Source organism: Pimephales promelas, chromosome 4, assembly GCF_988280905.1.
Source record: "Pimephales promelas chromosome 4, fPimPro1.hap1.1, whole genome shotgun sequence".
NCBI lineage: Eukaryota > Metazoa > Chordata > Actinopteri > Cypriniformes > Leuciscidae > Pimephales > Pimephales promelas.
In genome coordinates, this window is record NC_142772.1 from 49,495,391 (window position 1) to 49,517,613 (window position 22,223).

Consider the following 22,223-nt stretch of genomic DNA (forward strand, 5'->3'; position numbering starts at 1 on the left):
TAGGCTAATGTGAAGGAAGATGCCGTTAGCTAGTTGTCATTCAAATAATGTAAAACGTCTTATTTAAATAAATGTTATATAACTAAAAGTATTTCATACCAAGTCGTCAACACATTATTGGATTATTGTGAAAGTCGGCTGTGCTCCCTCCCATTTCCTCCGCACTATTTTTCCTCACTCGTGCAGCTGTGGTGTATCCATCCGCGCGTCGTCTTACAGCATCTGTGATGTTTCTGAATGTGTTGTAATGTGTATCCTTCCGCAGAGCCGGTGAGCCTCCGTCGCAGCACGCGCGTCTGACGGCCCGCTCAAACCCGCGATTTGTTACCTTTTGTGCAATACATCTGTTTATTTGTTATCGGAATACTTTTATTTGTCGTTTCTGGTGTGTTTTGACTGGTGGCGTTTGTGTTTCATTCGGCTAGTCATGGCTGACATCGACAAACTCAACATAGACAGCATCATTCAGCGCCTTCTCGAGGGTAAGTTTCACGTCAAGCAACGGCTAACATATTCTAACAATGAGGTAAATTATTACAAAATCGTTGTTATTGTTGTATATGAATATGTACATGTCTGATTTGTCAGCAGTCTGGCTCGTATTTAGAGCTGTCGAGCTGAGCTAACAGGGTTAGCTGAGCGTTAGCTCCTCATTGGCATCAGTGGCTGTGTGTCAAATGTACAGTTTATTGCGACATTTATGGCGCGTTTAGAACATTTGCGATTTTGGAGTCATGAATTATGCCATAATACTCTATAAAGTCACTGTGATATGAGACACAGCCGAATTGTAACTTACGTGTTGTTTGTACGCCCAAAAAAATAAATACTACTGTCATCATTTAACGTTAGTCACCCTCATTTTTTCCAAGCCTGTATGAGTTTCTTTCTTCTGTTGAACACAAAAGAAGATATTTTGAAGAATATGTGAAACCAAACAACATTGACTTCCATTATGGAGAGAGAAAACGTACTATGAAAGTGCAGCAACTTTTTGGTTACAAAAATTATCTTCCTTTGTGTTCAACAGGAGAAAGATATTCATACAGGTTTTAAACAACTTGAGGGCGAGTAAATGACTCAATGAACTTGGTGAACTGTCCCATCATCAAATACAAAAAATATGCCGTATAATACTGATATAGTGATATTATGCAGATTTGACCATGTAGAAGACTGTTTATCAGAGTCCCTCGTCACTAAAATATGGATATAGTAATTTCCAGTCCAAAAGTCATGCGTTTTTGCTGGTTTCGTTGAGCAGTAATTGAGAGTGTAATTTTAAAAACTAAACTCAGCCACCATATAGGTATGTCATATAAGATTTAAAATTAGCCTATAATGTGTGCTTGAGAGATGGATCTTAATGGTGAAACTTGTTTTTGTAATTAAGCTCTCTAAAATTATGTAACTTTTGGGTTTAGATTTATCGGTCAATATATCGGATATCAGCTTTAGAGTTATCTGTATCGGCCAACAGTTTAATATCGATGCATCCCTGCCCTTGTAATCTCTCACGAAATGATTTTAAACAACTCTTTATGCAGTAATCATAAACATCTGGAAAATTAATTTACAGTTTAAATATCTCAGAAAACTAGACGGACTAATTCCAAAACACACTAAACTCTCTTGAGTTCTTCTGTATTATGTTTCTGTTGTAAGTCTTGGCATATTATACAACTGCTTTATAATGTTATTGCTTTATTGTGTGCAATGCATTACAGTAAAGCAGTGATTCAGCGAGTGAACCCTGTGATTATGCAATAGTGTTATTGTTTTATTGTATACAGTACAATCTTCATGATTCATGAAAAGATGTATTTACATAACACTAGTACTCACCACTTGTGCTGTATTTATATATGCTAAGCAATTCATCACTGCTGATCTGTTATTATTTAGCTTGATGCTTAGACTTGATTAAGTGAGTTTTTCAAGGTGTGTTCATCTGAGAGAGTTGAAAATCGATTCCCTATTTTCAGTTTCGAAAATTGTGTGGGTTGTTCCGATCGATTGTGCAATCGATTTTCGTCGATTAACGTGGAAAATACGGCTTTTATCATTGCGTTGTGCCACGTGTAGTAATGACGTGGTGTTAGGATTAATTTCATTCAGAATGAAAAGCTGTGTGATTGGTGGAAAGGTTTTGTATGTGATTTTTATGATTTGTACTGTGATTATAAACATTGTTTTGCAAAAGTTTTTTACATTGTAAAATAGAAAAATAGAAATGTTGTTTAATTATAATTTGACACACAAACATGGATTTTCATAATTCACCTGCATTAAAGTATAGAACTTGCATACCTTGAATCATGCAAATCAATCGATAAGCAGTAATAATTATAATCTTATTGCACAGTTGGAAAAAAGTCACGTGTAATTGTGAGTGAATTGTTTAAATACGATTGATATTTCATTTGGATTGTAAGGATTGGTTTGATAGTATTCAGATTGATTTTTTAAAAATTGATTTCTTTGTTTATTTATTTTTTACAATTCGAGAAATGTTGGTGCTTATTAAAAATGTGGGCAATTATGTATAGTCCGCGTGTAGTGTTGAGGTACTTTGTGTTGTATGTTGCCGTGACGTTCACACGTGCACAAAATCATTACGATGAAACCTCTACGTTTGTTGTTGGACAAAATAAGTGTGTTTCCACATTAAGCCCTCGAGCTTGATGGGATTGGATCTGGAAAGTCCTTGAGTTTGAGAATTTGAGAGTATTGGACCTGGAAGGTCCTTGAGCTTGAGGCTATTGGACCTGGAAAGTAATTGAATTTGAGAATTTGAGGGTATAGAACCTGGAAAGTCCTTGAGTTTGAGAATTTAAGAGTATTGGACCTGGAAGGTCCTTGAGTTTGAGGGTATTGGACCTGGAAACTGTAAAGTAATTGAATTTGAGGGTATAGGACCTGGAAAGTCCTTGAGTTTGAGAGTATTGGACCTGGAAACTCCTTGCGTTTGAGAATTTGGGGGTATTGGACCAGGAAAGTCATTGAATTTGAGAATTTGAGGGTATTGGATCTGGAAAGTAATTGAATTTGAGAATTTGAGGGTATAGGACCTGGAAAGTCCTTGAGTTGGAGAGTATTGGACCTGGAAAGTCCTTGAATTTGAGAATTTGAGAGTATTGGACCTGGAAAGTCCTTGAGTTTGAGAATTTGGGGGTATTGGACCAGGAAAGTCCTTGAATTTGATAATTTTGAGGGTATTGGACCTGGAAAGTCCTTGAGTTTGAGAATTTTGAGGGTATTGGACCTGGAAAGTCCTTGAGTTTGATAATTTTGGGGGTATTGGACCAGGAAAGTCCTTGAATTTGATAATTTTGAGGGTATTGGACCTGGAAAGTCCTTGAGTTTGAGAATTTGAGAGTATTGGACCTGGAAAGTCCTTGAGTTTGAGAATTTGAGAGTATTGGACCTGGAAGGTCCTTGAGCTTGAGGGTATTGGACCTGGAAACTGGAAAGTAATTGAATTTGAGAATTTGAGGCTATAGGACCTGGTAAGTCCTTGAGTTTGAGAATTTGGGGGTATTGGACCAGGAAAGTCCTTGAATTTGATAATTTTGAGAGTATTGGACCTGGAAAGTCCTTGAATTTGAGAATTTGAGAGTATTGGACCTGGAAAGTCCTTGAGTTTGAGAATTTGGGCGTATTGGACCAGGAAAGTCCTTGAATTTGATAATTTTGAGGGTATTGGACCTGGTAAGTCCTTGAGTTTGAGAATTTGAGGGTATTGGATCTGGAAAGTAATTGAATTTGAGAATTTGAGGGTATAGGACCTGGAAAGTCCTTGAGTTGGAGAGTATTGGACCTGGAAAGTCCTTGAATTTGAGAATTTGAGAGTATTGGACCTGGAAAGTCCTTGAGTTTGAGAATTTGAGAGTATTGGACCAGGAAAGTCCTTGAATTTGATAATTTTGAGGGTATTGGACCTGGAAAGTCCTTGAGTTTGAGAATTTTGAGGGTATTGGACCTGGAAAGTCCTTGAGTTTGATAATTTTGGGGGTATTGGACCAGGAAAGTCCTTGAATTTGATAATTTTGAGGGTATTGGACCTGGAAAGTCCTTGAGTTTGAGAATTTGAGAGTATTGGACCTGGAAAGTCCTTGAGTTTGAGAATTTGAGAGTATTGGACCTGGAAGGTCCTTGAGCTTGAGGGTATTGGACCTGGAAACTGGAAAGTAATTGAATTTGAGAATTTGAGGCTATAGGACCTGGTAAGTCCTTGAGTTTGAGAATTTGGGGGTATTGGACCAGGAAAGTCCTTGAATTTGATAATTTTGAGAGTATTGGACCTGGAAAGTCCTTGAATTTGAGAATTTGAGAGTATTGGACCTGGAAAGTCCTTGAGTTTGAGAATTTGGGCGTATTGGACCAGGAAAGTCCTTGAATTTGATAATTTTGAGGGTATTGGACCTGGTAAGTCCTTGAATTTGAGAATTTGAGGGTATTGGACCTGGAAAGTCCTTGAATTTGAGAATTTTGGGGGTATTGGACCTGGAAAGTCCTTGAGTTTGAGAATTTGAAGGTATTGGACCTGGAAAGTCCTTGAATTTGAAGTTAGGTGTGGGAACCCTGGATTTAGTCTCCGCTTGGACGGTGGAGTGTGTGTTAACTGTACGCAGGATTTCAGTTCCTCCAGCTGGAGCACACAGATATGGACATGCTCCTTAGAAACCTCTCCCTGTTTTTTCCACCTCATCAGAGTTTATACACGCCGCCTGCATGTTTATTGCTATACAGCTTAGAAACCTGGTGGTGTGTAACTGCACCTGTATGTGCTGTTAGGTGATGCTCGGTGCTCATACTGCTGTTCCCTTGGCAGTGTCTCCCGTTACATAACGCCCGGTGTGCTGCCAGGACCCGCCTCGTGGCTCATGGGTGGGGAAAGCAGTCCTGGAGCCCGACTTCTGCTCAAATTCATCAATTGAAGTGTTTAGGATGAAGACTAGTTCCTCTTTGCACTCAAGATGCTTGTGCACACGTGATTGTGCTTTTATTAATTAAGTGGATTCTATCAGTGTAATTTGCAGGAAATGTCAGTCAGTATTTTTTTATTACACATTTTGCACATTTACAGCTCAAGATATGGAACATGCATTTACAAAAAAAGAGAAGGATAATAATTTATATTTTTATTTGGTTACACTTTATTTTAAGGTGTCATTGTTACGGTGTAATTATAAATTTAAGTAGGCTACTGTGTGTGTAATATTAATTAAAGGGGTGGTTTACTGCTTTTTTTCTTTGCATGATTGTGTTTATGGGGTGTAAATAATATAACATCTATTCGTGGTTTTTCTTTTTTTAAAAGTCTTATTTTTCATAAATTTCACCTTTATTGTAAGCCGCATACTCCTCTGTCATTTGAATGACCGGTCTATGAAACCTCTCCCTCAGAAACGGGAAATGGGCTCATATTGGTTAGTTTGTGCTCCGGACGGTCCAATGTAAATAATGGTGTCGATACTGCAGTATCAGTGTGAGCCAGAATCAGACCCAGAAAGCGGCGATGAAGAGAGGCAAACAGAACCTCACCACACACGGCTCTTACAAAACGTTTCTGAATGGTAATTTGCCTATATTTTTTACAGTTTATACATGTTTGTTTTACACAATAGCATTGAACTGACTGGCTACTAACGTTATATATACAAACAGATTTGGCATTGGTTTACGTTCTTGATCAAATCGAAAATAACGTCATGAAGTGTATATATACATGAAAAATACATTTACAACATTAGTACTTATACAAAATTCAGGTCCATAATGTTTGTACGCGTTTGTCGTAGACACAAAATAGCATAACTAGTAGCCTAGTGGCTATAAAGCCAGCGCTGGTATTTGAAAAAATAAATAAATAAAACACAAGGCTACGTCTGGAATTACATGCAAATACATTTAAAATGATGAAGTCTTAGCCTACTTACAGGTTGTGGCCCAACAACTGCTGCCTCTGGTTTTAAAGTTGGAACTGCTTCATGTTTTAGTAACAGTTTCTTAACATATCAATATACAATACAAAAAAACCCCTCCATTGTATTTTATATAACTGAATCCCTAACATAGTGAGATCTATCAGCACTTAAAGGGACAGTTCACTTAAAAATAAAAGTTCTGGAATTTTTCGTATCACATATTTTAGTAATCATCATAAATTAGGTATCATTCGAAAGCTTATGAACTCAAAATTCATCTTGTGCAAAACCATTTTGAAATTGGATTGCGTAACCATGGAAACAGTACTTTAAATTCTTTTAGCGCGCTCTTCCTCTAGTGGGCGGTGTCAGGTTTCAACTACTTTATAATCTCAATTTTTATAATCTTGGCAAAACGCATATTATCGGAAAGGTCAGAGTCTCAAGGTTTCATATTTGCCGGTTTCCATATTTTGTGATAGAAGTGATTTTTCTGTCAAAAATGTATTAATTTGATACAGGAGCATGCATTTAAAAAATCAATGGAAATGGACGACACCTGGTGGCTGTTTTTGGTACAGCACCTAAACAAAATCTCATGGGAACTTTACATTTTTGCGACATCTACTTCAAATTCGGAACACAACTTGGTTAGATATACGTCTTTGTTTTTAGAGTAAAAATAATAGAGTAAATGTACAGTTTACGCGTGACGTCGCTGGCCGTGCCGTGGTGTTTCATTATTGGTGAACGATTGTGATGAAGTGGCTTGACCTCATCTAGGGATGCACCGATACCACTTTTTAAGGATCGAGTACGAGTACCGATATTTTTTTCCTGGTACTCGCCGATACCGATACCGATGCCTGATTTTCTAAGAACAACACAATGAGACTAATGAACATATAAGCATCTTTATTTTTTTAACAACAAACTTTAACCAATAAATTTAGAGTGGTTTATTGTCAAGAACAATGAATTGGGTAAGCATTTCTGTTATTTTTATTGCTCTTGGGTTATCTTTTGACATTTTCTCTTGCCTTGAAAAGGTTTGCTGCAAAGTTTGTTGCAGAGTGCTAGTGCTACTGCTAGTGGCAAATTCACCGTGCTCACTTTTGTATTTAAATTTCAGATGTTTTATCAAGTTACTTGTATTATACTGGCTTTTGTACCTCCTCTCGATTAGGGGTGTTAATGGTTAAAACCGGTTAGCCGATTAACCGTTTAAAATTGTGGCGTCAATACATTTGCACAAAACGTTTGCGTTTTTTTTCTTCTGAATGTCGATAAAAAAAATATTGTGAAATGACAGCGTTTCTATTAAAGATGTTATGCGACTAAAGCATTTTTTTTTCTTTCGCAATATCCAAAAATAATGGCAACGGTCTATATCACAACCACCGCACTAAACATTAGCCTATTATTATTTATGTGAGGAGACGTCGTGTGTCATCCAAGCATTAATGGCAGGCAAAGACACAGAGTTTGTGTTTCTCCCTCATTTCTGCTCCGAGGTCTTGATTTTGGCATTTCTTTGAGGTTTTGTCTAGTAGGCTATTCCTTAATCTTTTATGATTTAAAAAAAAAAAGAACTCTGCCTCGTATTATGTCCAAACGGTCAGTGTACTTGTTTTGTGTTCATTCGTCTCCCCTTATTTAATCCATAGGCCTAATTGCAAAACGAAAAATGAATGGTTATTTTGTAAAACGCAAAGTTGAACACCAAAATGTTCATTTGAACTGTAGGACTACGTCAAATGCTGCGCAAAAATATATAGGATAGGCTATACATATCGACGAATTTTCAGATATTTGTTTGATTTTTTTTGCCCATTTAAACATTTAAAATATTTGGCAAATGAATATGAAAAAAAAAAAGATTTTACTGGTTTTCTGAGGCCAAATTAGAACCTGGAAATGATATTTTCCCGCAGTAATGAATGAGTAGAGCCGTAACTAGCCTACAGAAAGGAGATTTATGATTTATAAGATATAATAAATGTGTCTGATAATAAAATAATATAAAATAACGAGACATTAATTGTTTGTTAATAAACTATTGTTTTCTAAATCAGTTTCTGCTAAAAACAAATCTCCATCCCCGGATCCACCTTTAGAGAGAAATACATAATTATAGGCTACATAATTACATCAGACGATATTGGCTTTCGATTCGAATTTGTTCGTTTTAAATTGGACATTTAAAGCTAAGCTTTAAATGTCCAATTTAAAACGAACAAATTCGAATGCGGCTGTTTCAGTTCTCGCGCTTCAGTTCACGGAGATCATGATTCATGAAGCGCGCCTGCTGTTAAAGCACAACGTTTTCTTGTTATTGTGAGTTTACGCAAATAAATGTATTTGTCAATAATGTATTATTATTTTCTGTATGACCAGAAATCAAAGAGTATTTTAAGTTGTTTCCACTGAAAGAACTGCAATGAAACTGCAAGTGTTCACATGGGCGTCTCGCAGCCATCAGTGCACGCTCCACACTAAGCACAAACACTGGATATGCGTCAAAATATTGTGTTTATTTGTGCTTTGTTCCTTTTTTGGATAAAGGCGTCTACATATGCAGCCTAATAAAATGTTACAATAATGATGATGATCATAAATATTTATTTGCGGACACTGAGTTTTTGCGAAATGGACTTGTTTCTGTAGGCTATTTTCAATTGGCAATTTCAGTTTGAATGGTGATGGAAATGTGCCTACTTTAACTGCGTACTTATCACTGCGTTTTATTTCTATAAATTAATTCGTTTCAAATGGGGTCCAACCAGTTATTAAAGGTTTTAAAAATTAACTCTGTATCTCGACGTTGCAGCGCTCACACTATGGTTAACCGAGTATTAACGGTTAATGAAAAACTTGAAAACGTGCAGCCCTACTCTGGATATTAATGCAGAAATAATCGTGCAGATTGCCATGCGTGGGTCGTCATCATTGATTTTGAAAATATTTCCACACTGCTGAGGCTGACATTGCATCTGGTGTCTCTGTGTGCACTGGAAAGTTCTGTCAGTTACGTCGCGTGAGGTATCGGTCTTTGGTATCGGGGTATTTTTACGAGTACGAGTACAAGTACATGAGCTTGGTATCGGGCCCGATACCCGATACTGGTATCGGTATCGGTGCATCCCTAACCTCATCTCATGAATAGCGTCTCTCAGCACTCGTTAGAAGAGCCCATTGCTGATTGTTGTGGCTGCTATTATAACTCTTACAGGCCTGTTGTGTGGAGTGTGTGTCAGGCAGTCCTTCATCTGTGTGTGAGGGTTCGTTCTCGTGTAATGAGATTATGCAGGCGGCCAGTGGAAACTCAAATGACTCATTTATTCCTCTATTCTGTGTGTGTGTGTGTGTGTGTATACACTGCCGTTCAAATGTTTGGGATTAGGACAAAGATTTTTAATGTTTTTAAAAGAAGTCTCTTCTGTTCACCAAGGCTGCATTTATTTAATTTAAACGGTAGTGTAAAATGTTACAAAACTTTCTATTTTAGATAAATGCTGTACTTTTAAACTTTTTATTCATGTTGTACACAACAGTTTTCAACACTGATAATAATCATGAACGTTTTTCTGAGCATCATATTAGAGTGATTGCTGAAGGCTGGAGTCATGATGATAATTTCAGCTTTGATCACGAGGATAAATTACACTTTGCTATATATTCACATAGAAATCTGTTATTTGACATCAGAATAATATTTCACAATATTGCTATTTTTACTGTATTTTTAATAAAATAAACACAGCCTTGGTGAGCAGAAAAGACTTCTTGTAAAAACAGTAAAAATCTTACCGATCCAAAACTTTTGAACGCCAGTGTGTGTGTATAGGTGTGTGTATATATATATATATATATATATATATATATTTTTTTTTATTTATTTTTTTATTAGTTATTCATTTAACTGTACTTTGGGAAATCTTACTTTTAGTAAATGTAAATCACCACAATTCAATACATCCTGGTAGTTATGTAATATTTTATATCATAGAAACTATCGCAGTATATCTATGCTATCTGTTCTAGCAATTCAGTGAAATTTTTTTTATTTTTTATTAACTAATAATTTCTTTACAGTACGTTCCCTCCTCCCACCCTTCCCTAACTCAGGATCACCAGCAAAACAAGCTTGGGTCCAGAGCTGTGTGCCAGTTGCTCAAAACACGGGGTAAAAATAGAAAAGCTGGGCAGCGACAGGCCAGGCTCTGACTGTTCCCCAAACGCAATAACAACCACATCCATGTGAAGTCTGCGAACATTGTGCTGAAACGGGGATGATCCGTGTGTTTGGCTGCACGATATTGAAGAAAAACGCGATAATTCATTAAATAATGCGATACGATAATACTTAAAGTGTGTAAAATAAACTTAAATTTGACATAAACTTAAACAGTGTTTTATTGTGGCATAAGTAGTGTTATTTACATCAGTGTGTTATCCTACATTAGGGTAATTAACTACAGAAACTGAATAATCACATGCACAAATAAACACTGCTTAGTTTTCACTGTATAAATTAGATGTATACTGATTCTTATTAAAGCTACAAAAGTTATTCAGCCGAGAGCAGCCCAGTTATTGCAAGCCGTTGCGTTATATACATTTGTGATGTCTCTATACATGTGCAGCCCATCTTTACACATCAGGGATGAATCCTGTAGGTCACTTTGATCCTGTGCAAGCTAAACTGAATGCTTCTGGGCTGCAGTGGATCACAGAAAGCAACACGGTTATCTTATCTACATAATGCCGCAGTTTTTCCTGCAAGCGCATGTGGTGTTAGTCTGAGATTACTGCAGGTTTTGGATGTGCAACACTGGATACGATTGCTCAATTAACCAGGCAATTACACAAATGATGACGCCTGCTGGTTACTCAAGTGTTGGCTGTTGATTACACATGCATTGATGAATTTAATTAGAGCTGTGAAATGGTTAGTCACGATTAATCACGTCAAAATAAACGTTTGTTAGCATAATGTATGTGTGTGTACTGTGTATAATTATTTTGTTTATATTAAGGCACAAACATGCTTGTAAATATGTAAAAAAAAAATGTTATTTATATATAAAATATTTATATGTAGTTTAAATTCTATATATAATTATAAATATATATATATATACAGTATATGCATGCACATAAGAAAAATATGCTATTTATATATAAAATGTATAAATTATTTATAAATGTCAGGATATACATGCATGTATTTAAGAAAATGTGCTATTTATATATATAAATATATACAGTATATACATGCAAATATTTCTTAAATTTATAAATGCTTGTGGTGTGTATTTATATATATACAAAAAATGTATACACCATACACACATATATTATGTAAAACTTTTATTTCGGATGCGATTAATCATTTCACAGCCCTAAATTGAATTGTTCACATGTATGGTTTTATCTTAGAGCTGTAGTCTGTTCTAGAGTTATTATTATTGTTAACTAAACCCCTAAAAGAACATTTTTCAGCTAGTTGAAAGCAACATTTTCATTTAGTTTAACTTAAAGCGCTAAAATAACAAACTAAAACTGAAAAACTTTTAATAAAAGCTATATATATATATATATTATATATATATAGCTTTTATTAAAAGTATCACTTAGTTTAGTTTTATGTTAGTTTTTATAATGCGTTTTTATTTTTACATTTTCTTTAGTCATTTTGTTGTTTTGTGATATCATAAAACAACAAAATGACTAAAGAAAATGTAAAAATAAAAATGCATTATAAAAACTAATATAAAACTAAACTAAGTGATACTAATGTGTAAAGGGAAACTGTTAAAACAACATCAGATCCAGTCAAGTCTTTATCAACACTGAATGTTATAAACCTAATCTTGGGATGCATCAATGTGAACATTTTGGCCGAAACCGATAATTCTTTATATTTGAAAGTCGAGAACCGGTAAATCGGCCGATAAATCTAAATCCAATTTTTATGGAATTTTTGAGAGTCTGATTACAAAACTAAAGTCTCGTCATTAAAATCCACGTCCCAAACACACAGTTATGATGTTCTCATGATAATGTTATGTGGCCGATATGACAGGATGTTGCACTGAACTGTATTTTCCTTTTTTGAAGTGATTCCAATCATATTTCAAGCAATTCATAATCATCATGTTGAACAGTGCGCATCTGAAGGAAATAATACATTATTTATCAGCTCTAATATATCAATAATTTTATTATCGGCCCGAGAACGTTAAAAACGAACCGATATCGTGCATGCCTAACATAATCACTATTACATAATCGTTTTATTGCTTTCTCTTTATGAATTTCCCGTCGAGAGCAACTTTGGTTAACTCTGTTTGTGTGTGTTTGCAGTGAGAGGATCGAAGCCTGGCAAGAACGTCCAGCTTCAGGAGAACGAGATTCGTGGGTTGTGCCTGAAATCCCGTGAGATCTTCCTCAGCCAGCCGATCCTCCTGGAGTTGGAAGCGCCGCTGAAGGTCTGCGGTGAGTAACATAATGTAATTGCCTGGTTAGATGAGCAGTCGCTCCTCACACATGTAATCACTTTGATTGAAGTTACATCATGTCGTTAAAGGAGGAGTCTCAATTTCTTAATAATTTACTCCAGCACGTCATCCAAGATTTTTATTTTGAGAAATTAAGGTTTTTGAGCAAAACATTGCAGGATTGTTCTCCATATAGTGTCTTCAATGGGGTCCAACAGGTCGAAGGTCAAATGTGAGTTTCAGTGCAGCTTCAAAGTCTCGACACGATCCAGCCGAGGAATAAGAGTCTGATCTACACAAACCAGTGCACATTTAAAACAAAATACACACTTGTATACTTTTTATACACACATTACGAGATCAGGGTGAAAGGTCAAGTGTGACGTAGGCGTAAGAACAGACTTGGTGTTTACAAAGCCGTGCAAAGACTAAGACAAACGGCATTTACTAAATTAATAAATAAAAGGTAACACAACGATGTGAGCAATTTTGAAGTTGGAGGAGAAAATGAGATTGTTCGCACTACTCTACATTTATGAGCCGAACACGTGTGACCTTTCAACCTGATTATGTAATGTGTGTCGCATCACAGCTAGAGCAAGACCAGCTTTGTGTAGACCAAGTGTGTATTTTGTTGTAAATGTGCACTGGTTTGTCTAGATCAGACTCTCATTCCTCGGCTGGATCGTGTCGAGAATCACATCTGACCTTCGACCCGACCCGTTGGACCCCATTGAAGACAGTATATGGAGAAACCCTGGAGTGTGTTTAGGCAGGCGTACCTGTTATTGTACATGTATCGCCGATCGGTTGTGCATTATTTTTTTTATTTTATTATTTTTTGTGTTTTATCTGCATGTAAGATGTTTCTGGGTGTCTATAAATAAATATATAAAATGTTAATTTCCCTCAGGTGACATCCACGGTCAGTACTACGACCTGCTCAGGCTCTTTGAGTACGGAGGATACCCACCGGAGAGCAACTACCTGTTCCTGGGAGACTACGTGGACCGAGGGAAGCAATCTCTGGAGACCATCTGCCTCCTGCTGGCCTACAAGATCAAGTACCCGGAGAACTTCTTCCTGTTGAGGGGGAACCACGAGTGCGCCTCCATCAACCGCATCTACGGCTTCTACGACGAGTGTGAGTGCTGTGCAGGAGATGCCACCGTGATTCGGGAATCCTGTGATTGCATATGTGGGAAACCTGTCATAAAAATGGAACGAATGAAGGAAATCGGAGATGTGCACTTAATCATCATATTGAGATATGGACTAGTGTCTGTGAATATCGAAACAAAAATGTGTTTTATGAATATGAAGTTAACGAGCAGAAACTCTGTCTTCACTCACTACAACTCACCAATAGTAAGATAAAAAATTAAAGTTTGGTTTAACTTGAAGAAATTATGACTGAAATATGTTGTTATTATTATACATAAATATTCAAAGTAATACAATTATTAAACAAATATTTCTCTAAGAAATATCACATTTTTTTCTAATTACATTTTTTTTATCGTAGCTGTAAACTTCTGTTGTGTGCACCGTTTCCCCAAAAATATAAGGAATTGTTGTGCATTTTTTTATTAATTCATTTTTTTTATTAAACCATTAATCCAGAAAAATTAAATCAGACTTAATTTCTGTAAAAATTCTAAAATATTTCATAGGCAAGTATTATTGAACATTTTTTAATAAAAGATTAATTCAATTGATTAGACATACCTTTTGGTTATTCAAATTCAGTTAAACCATTAAAGTGGAAACCAGAAAAATTAAGATTGAAAAAATAGATTTTTTTTGAAAATTAAACCGAATTTAATTTTAATTTTTGTTATCTTTAAATAACTTGTTGAATTGTTGTTTCATAATTTTGATAATTACTCAAATTTAATTTATTCAAAAAGGGATCAAAAAATAGGAAAAAAGCTGAATTTGGGGAAAAAATAAAACACACACACACACAATCAAAATCTTATAATTGCTTTTTGCATTCGCTGAATCTGGTTCTATTAATAGCGTTCCTGATTGAAGTGTCCAGATTGTTTGTCTGTATATTGTGATCCTGCTGGAAACCTGAGGCATCATGGATATTGATGTTAACATCTCCACATGAACAGAAGCAAAAGCATAACCTGTTTTGACTGTGTTAATGTTTTTATCTGTAATAAAAAGAACAAAATATGCACATTGAGCAACTCTGTGACCCTCACGCAGAGCAGAATTAATTATTGAGCGCTGTTGCAGTTTGAGTCTGAGTGTGTGTATTTTTAGCAGACTCTGTCCCTGTTGAGTCTTTTTATTCATTTACATTTTAACCACTCAACACAGAACCATTCATATTTAAATAAACCTCGAAGCTTATGTTTATGGTTGTATGTTTTAGGCAGGAGACGCTACAACATCAAGCTCTGGAAGACGTTCACGGACTGCTTCAACTGCCTGCCGATCGCCGCCATCGTCGACGAGAAGATCTTCTGCTGTCATGGAGGTGTGTGTGCTGTTGTAAAGCGTTGATAAGTGTAGATAAGCCTCCAGATATCCCAGAGAGACTTTCACCTGCTGACTCTTCTGGTACGTGGAGTGTTTATGGTATACATTAAAGTTCACACAATTGTGACCCTGGATCACAAACCCAGTCTCGAGTCACACGGGTGTATCTGTGGCGATAGCAAACAATGCATTATGGGTCAAAATTAAGATTTTTTTTTATGCCAAAAATCATTAGAATCATTCTATCATTGTAATAGAATCATTGTTGTTCTATAAAGATATTTTGTAAATTTCCTACTGTAAATATATATGAAAAATAAGTTTTTTGTGAGTGGATGCAGCAAAAGCGTGAACATAAATGCACAACTTTAAAAATGATTTTCTCAGAATGTTTAGGGTTTTTTTTTGCACCCTCAAATTCCAGATTTTCAAATAGTTGCATTTCGGCCGAATATTGTCCCATCATAACAAACAATAAAAGCGTATTTATTCAGCTTTCAGATTATGTATAAATCTCAATTTAAAAAAAATTGAATCTCAAATCTGTGTGCTAATCTTCTACGTATATGCTACAAGTTAGTTTCATAAACGCTGTTCCTGGACATTTAGTTAAAAAATATAGAAGTACATAATTTTGGGGTCAAGGCTGCGTTTATTTGATTAAATACAGTAAAAATAGTGAAATATTATTCTAGTGTAAATCATCTGTTTTCTGTGTGAATATATAGTAAAGTGTAATTTATTCCTGTGATCAAAGCTGAATTTTCAGTCTTCAGTGTCACATGATCCTTCAAAAATCACTCTAATATGATGATCTGATGCTCAAGAAACATTTATGATTATCAGTGTTGAAAACAGGATTTTTCATTTATTTACGTTTATTTTTCAGGATTATTTGATGAATAGAAAGTTCAGAACAGCATTTATTTGAAATATAATCTTCTGTAACATTATGAGGATATTTACTCTCACTTCTGATCAATTTAATGCGTCCTTTAATTTAAATATAAACAAACATGACTATATAATTGATTTACAAATTATATACCAGGCAATTAATAGGGCAAAAAGTGCTTAAAACACAAATTGTTTATGAAATTATTTCTTATGTACATTTTTAAAAAAATGTTTGTTTGAACTGCTTTTCTAAAGTGATCCGAGTCTCCTAAAGCTCCTGAAATAAGTGAAGTTAGTTACTTATTCCTCAACACTGATGATCTTTCTCTGATTGTGACTAAACTAAAGTCATGTCTTCTAATACATGATGTTTGAAGCCTGAACATCAGCTTTTCTGTTTACCGAAACTAAATGTTTAGGGAGTGTAAATCCTCTTACTTCATCGGTTCATGACTCGCACTGACATCATCTCCCACATCTGAGTCTGTGTGAATCCCAGGCGAATCGCATGCAGTGCCTGAACAGATGCAGCGTTATAGGCCTCGGTTCTCTGTACAAACTAGGAACGCAAAGTAAGCTACAAAAGTGCAAACATATGTTCAAAAAATTACTATATGAGAACAAATTCAAGTTTTCAGAGTCTGAATCTGAGTTTTGAGATGAGAAGTTTATCTATATATCGTCTTTTAATTCCCTTTTAAAACTTGTTTAATTTCCTTGCTTTTATTTTGTGATATCATTTGAATTCCTTTCTGTGTAAAGCACTTTGAATTACCATAGTCAGTAAATTTCAGTCCAATGCAATAGTCCATTCTGACAGAAACCCCGTTCATCCGCACATCAACACAAACTTTGAAATAGGTTTAAGGTGCAAGCGTTGAGCATGAAATCTCACTCTACTGATGTTTCTGCTGTTCTTCAGGTTTGTCTCCAGATCTGCAGTCCATGGAGCAGATCAGGAGGATCATGAGGCCCACAGACGTGCCGGATCAGGGCCTTCTGTGTGATCTCCTGTGGTCCGACCCGGATAAGGACGTGTTGGGATGGGGCGAGAACGACCGAGGCGTGTCCTTCACATTCGGAGCTGAAGTGGTGGCCAAGTTCCTGCACAAACACGACCTGGATCTGATCTGCAGGGCCCACCAGGTGAGCCTCAAGTCACCTTTCGCAGGGAGTTTGATTGACAGGCGATCTGACCAATCATAATCCACCATTTTTGTCCGTCAACTTGAGAAACGGAGTGTGTACAGTGTGTTTACGTGTCATGTTATCATAACAGTCCTATTCATTTTAAACATCCGGTATATTACCACACTCTTAAATTAACACAATGGCGATATTTCATGCTTTGAATATGACGATTATAGTCAACACCGGTGTATTGCATGGTTACTTTTCAGAGGGCTGACATTTCTGTATTTAAAATCCTTTTTTTTATTGATTTCGTGTAATATTGACCATTTAAGATTATAACTTTTGCACGACATTCTAATTTTTCGAGTTTCACCGGTAGATAACCCTAAATCCCCTGACAAACCATAAAGAGATAAAATAACGAGCCAACTAGTCAGTGATTAGACCATGACCAGTGCCTGTCCGATGACCCGGCTCTGATGATATGCAGACCGTCTGGTTCTGCTGGGCGAGTCCCTCAGTTTCACGTTACATGAACGTCAGGTTATTGGAAATGTGAAACTGAACCCGGAACGGATGCAGCCGACACCTTGACATTGTGCTGGACTCTCCTTATATCTGTATGTGAGTGTGTGTGTTCCCTAAACACTAATCTATCTCCACTCATACTGTAATCTAGTGACTCACCAGCGTTCAGCAACACACACACATTTCCAGCACATCTGAAAATAGCATTTAGAGAAACTAATTGTGTGCGGAAAATAAAGTGGTTTTCAGGATAGAGTTGAGCAAGCAGTAATTTAATATCATAAAGTAACTATATTGCTCAAAATTAGGCAACAAATTAATTTGTGGTCATGACCATAGTTATATAAACCAGTGAATCGAATACTTAATCTCATTTATTATTTGAAATTTGGACTTGAATCAAAAGATCAGATGATTCACTTCTAATGTATGAATTAGTATGAAAACATTTATATTATGCAACAAAACGAAAGACTCAGGATAGTCCGATTAATGAGGAACACTCGGCCGGCCATGTTTGAGTGACAGGTGCAGTTACAGGCTCGTCCACTAGATGCTGCGTTTGTCTCATCAGGAGAAATAATCATGTATTGCAATATGTTTAATGTCAGCGTCAAACCTTACGGCTGCATTTTAATTAAGCAAATATGCGTGCTGCTGTTTTCACTGTGTTCATTTACATGATGAATCTTTAGCCCAAACCGTTCTTGATTTATTTATTTTATTCTTATTAATTAATGAGTTTACTATGGAAACTTGTATTTGCTCAAAATTGGGACTTTAAATCACGCAATTCTGACTTTCTTTCTTTTTTTACATCTTGATATAAGAATTTGTTGATATTTGCACTGGAAACGAGATATAGCATGTTTTGCTGCGTGTTAGTTATAGGACCCGGTGAAGTTGGTCTTCCTCATCTGTCTGTGCTCTTCCTCATCTGTCTGTCTGTGGTCTTCAGGTGGTGGAGGACGGCTACGAGTTCTTCGCCAAGCGTCAGCTGGTCACTCTGTTCTCTGCGCCCAACTACTGTGGAGAGTTCGACAACGCCGGAGCCATGATGAGCGTAGACGAGACACTCATGTGTTCCTTTCAGGTGCGCACCATTATCATCATCATCAGCAGCACACACTCCTTAAATCAGCTGGTTACACTTCACTATAGGGTTCATGTTAAGGTAACTAATGAACCCTAAGAATGAACAATACTTCTTTAACCCTCAAGTGCTATTCAGTCATTTCTGACCGAAAAATTTTCTGTTTTGAAATTTTTAAAATCACAGCTTCATCGGAATGTTACGAAACTTGGTGACTTTTATGGCATTGGGTATGTGAACACAAAAAAAAATGGAGGTCATGAATCGAGCAGGCCAAGTGGTCGTAAAAAATAGTCACACTTGTGCTCTTTGGTCAAAAATGACCCCCATAGGAAATGAATGGGAAATTGTAAAAAAAAAATGAAAAGAAAATTGAAAAATCATGAATATTTGTTTTTTGTCATTTTTTTTAAATAAGAAATAGGTTTTGAGATTGTTTCAACTATATATACAAATCCAACAACAACAAAAAAAAAAATGCGGGGAATTCACATGCCTCTCCATAGAGAGCTGTACATGCCATCTCATGGTTGCACCATGATTCTACGCTTTTTCTCTATACTGTAACCAGATGGTGCTAATTTTCTTCAAAAAATATTTTTTTTCTCAAGGCCTAGACTCTATATTAAACTAAAATACTGCATTCATATTTTTTTGAAAAAAATAATATATATATATATATAGAAAAAAAATATATAATAATATATATTTCCATGGCGAAAATAAACCATAAATATTGCATAAATATTAATAAATTCAATTAAATTGTCTCAAAATACTAAATTAAAAAGAATAAATATTATAGAACAAAAATAAATTGCATTGGTTTTACTGGGATGGAGAAAGTATCATTTTTAGGTGTCTGGTCCCTTTTGACCGGGAAAATAACAAGTGTGACTCCGAAACGAAGAGCACCTGAGGGTTAAAATATCACGTTCTGCTCTCTGATGCACTCGTTAAAAACATCCAATGATTTTAACCTTCTGTACGTTATTAGAAATGCTGTTAAAATTCATTGAATATAATTATTTTGCATAACATTTTTATGAAATCATACTATTTGTGAGAATACTTTTTTTATTACTATAGTAAATACACTGTATTATAAATTTTTTATTTTTTTTGGTGATTTTTATTAAAATACTCATTTTGAGTAGAAATATTTAAATCACAATTTGCATGATATTTAGTGTGGTTCCTGATTAAAACAGTTTTAGAAATTAATTGAATACACTTTATTGTAAAGTTTTACCAAATTAACTTTTGATGAACGATGAATTTGGAAAGTTAGTCCTGGAAAACAGCCATATTTATGAAGAGGTGCTTCTTATATACTTTATATGTAATTTGAGGAAAAAACTAATGCAGTAATAGAGATCTTGTTTTATATGTGCTGATAGTATTCATTGAAATCCAGAAAAGTATTTAATTTGAAAGAATCTGTTCATCCACTTCTGTTGTGTTTTTGCTGTCTGTAGTAATGTTGACCTCCTGTCCTGCAGATTCTGAAGCCGGCAGAGAAGAAGAAGCCAAACTCCAGCCGCCCCGTGACTCCACCCAGGAACATGGTCGCCAAACAACCCAAGAAATGAGGGTCATGTGACCCGTTTGGACTAGTCATGCGAAGGCTGAACTTCACTTTAAATCTTTTCCTTGTGTTTCTCCGTCGCCGTCCTGAGCGGCTTCTCTGACATCAGAAAGCAGCGTTTCATTTGATTTGACTGTTTTTTAGTTGTTCTTGGAGGCTTTTATATCATATCTCAGTTTGACCCAAGCTCCACCCATTGTGTGTGTGTGTGGGTGTAAAGGAGCTGGGGTTTCTGGGATTGTAAGTCAACACTCCGCTGATGATTCGATTGGCTCGTTCAAACCACTGTGAGCAAATGAGATGTTTCCACTCGCTCTGTTTTTACGCGCTCTGCATTTTTTTGTATTTTTTTTTTTGTCTTGTGAACGTGCCATGAGGTTTGATATTCAGTCCGATTTTAAAAATGCTTTATGATTTTGACATTTTATATTCTCATGATTTAAAGAAGAGCGCATGATTTGTGTTGAGTGTGTTCATCACGTAATATTTACACTCCCAGTTTAAAGTTTGGGTTTCGGGAACATCTGTAATGTTGAGTCTCTTCTGCTCACCCAGACTGTTTATTTGATTAGAAATACTCAAAAAACTGAAATATTATTATAATGTAAATCATCTGTTATATACAGTAAAGTGTAATTGATCATCATTACTCTAGTCTTCAGTGTCACATGATCCTTCAGAAATCACTCTAATATGAGGATCTGATGATCAAGAAACATTTATGATTATTATTATCAGTGTTGAAAACAGTTTTATTTCAGGATTCTTTGGTGAATAGAAAGCTCAAAAGAACAGCATTTATCTGAAATAGAAGCTTTTGTAACATTAAACGCTAACGTTCAACGTTTTGTGGTCGGTAATAATTGAAATCAATACTTTTATTCATTAATAATAATAATAATTTAATTAAATTGTTCAACAAGTGACTGAAAGCTTTTGGAACATTATAAATGTAATTACTATCTCAGATAAATGCTGTTCTTTTAAACTTTCTATTCATCAGAGAATCCTGAAATAAAGCTGAAAATAATCATAAATGTTTGTTGATCATCAGATCCTCATATTAGAGTGATTTCTGAAGGGGTCATGTGACACTGAAGACTGGAGTAATGATGATAAATTTAGGAATAAATTACACTTTACTGTATATTCACATAGAAACCTGTTATTATACATATTTCACAGTTTTTGTGTATAAACAGTCTTGGTGACTTTTACAAACACATTAACAATCGTATCGACCCCAAACTGTGGACTGGTAGTGTATCTCAGTTTGCCGTCCTCTTCATCACGTGTGCATCTCTCGCTCTCTCTCAGACGGACTCTTGTGTTGCATGTGTGTGTGGGACTCGAGGCCTTCAGCATGTGTCCAGAGTACAGTAGCTCCTCATATCAGGTAAATCACGTCAGGAAAACTTTCTACAGTGTTTCAGATCGACACAAGCTCACTGTAAATATACAGGAAGTGTTTTGTTCAGTCTTGGCAATAATTCACAGTTTTCCACACTATAAATAATTGTTATACTTGCAAAATAAATTGAAGGGAGAAGGAAACACCATTGTGTTGTTTGTGTTCACTTTTTAATGAATGTTTCACTAAATTTAAGACTTTTGTTTTCTTATTTCCCCACTATGTAACGTCGAGCGGTTTAACGGTGTATCGGTTCCGGAAGAACATTGTTTTGGTTAATAATATATTAGTAAATGCAGGATTAATTAATTCATATTGTTTATCAGTAGTTCATGTTAACAAACAAAACTGTTGTGTTACCTAGCATAAGGCAAATTTTGACGGAAAAATAAAAATGTTTTTAATAGTGATGCACGATATATCAGTATCGGCCAATATCGGTTTATTTTTAATGTTATCGGCCCGATAATAAAATGTGTCTGATATATTAGAGCCGATCAATAATGTATTATTTCCTTCAGATGCGCACTGTTCAACATGATGATTATGAATTGCTTGAAATATGATTGGAATCATTTCAAAAAATGAAAATACAGTTCAGTGCAACATGTGCAGCGCAAGCCTGTCATATCGGATACATAAC

General features: G+C 35.7%; 1 protein-coding gene across 1 annotated transcript; it reads left to right on the forward strand.

The window, feature by feature from the left end:
- The first annotated feature begins 274 nt into the window (after positions 1-274).
- On the forward strand, positions 275-20,535 carry ppp1cc (protein phosphatase 1, catalytic subunit, gamma isozyme). Its single transcript, XM_039661528.2, has 7 exons — positions 275-482; positions 12,300-12,431; positions 13,347-13,577; positions 14,823-14,927; positions 16,749-16,972; positions 18,447-18,581; positions 20,084-20,535. Exons 1-7 carry the CDS (start codon positions 428-430, stop codon positions 20,171-20,173), a joined length of 972 nt encoding a protein of 323 aa, XP_039517462.1. The 5' UTR covers positions 275-427; the 3' UTR covers positions 20,174-20,535.
- Positions 20,536-22,223: the final 1,688 nt, after the last annotated feature.

What these genes read in the sequence shown, in the direction of transcription:
- ppp1cc (XM_039661528.2), top strand. Translation starts at nt 428, where the DNA reads ATGGCTGACATCGACAAACTCAACATAGACAGCATCATTCAGCGCCTT. An exon ending in CTACGGCTTCTACGACGAGT is followed by an intron (nt 13,578 to 14,822) that starts GTGAGTGCTGTG and finishes TGTATGTTTTAG; the next exon opens with GCAGGAGACGCTACAACATC. An exon ending in TGATCTGCAGGGCCCACCAG is followed by an intron (nt 16,973 to 18,446) that starts GTGAGCCTCAAG and finishes TGTGGTCTTCAG; the next exon opens with GTGGTGGAGGACGGCTACGA.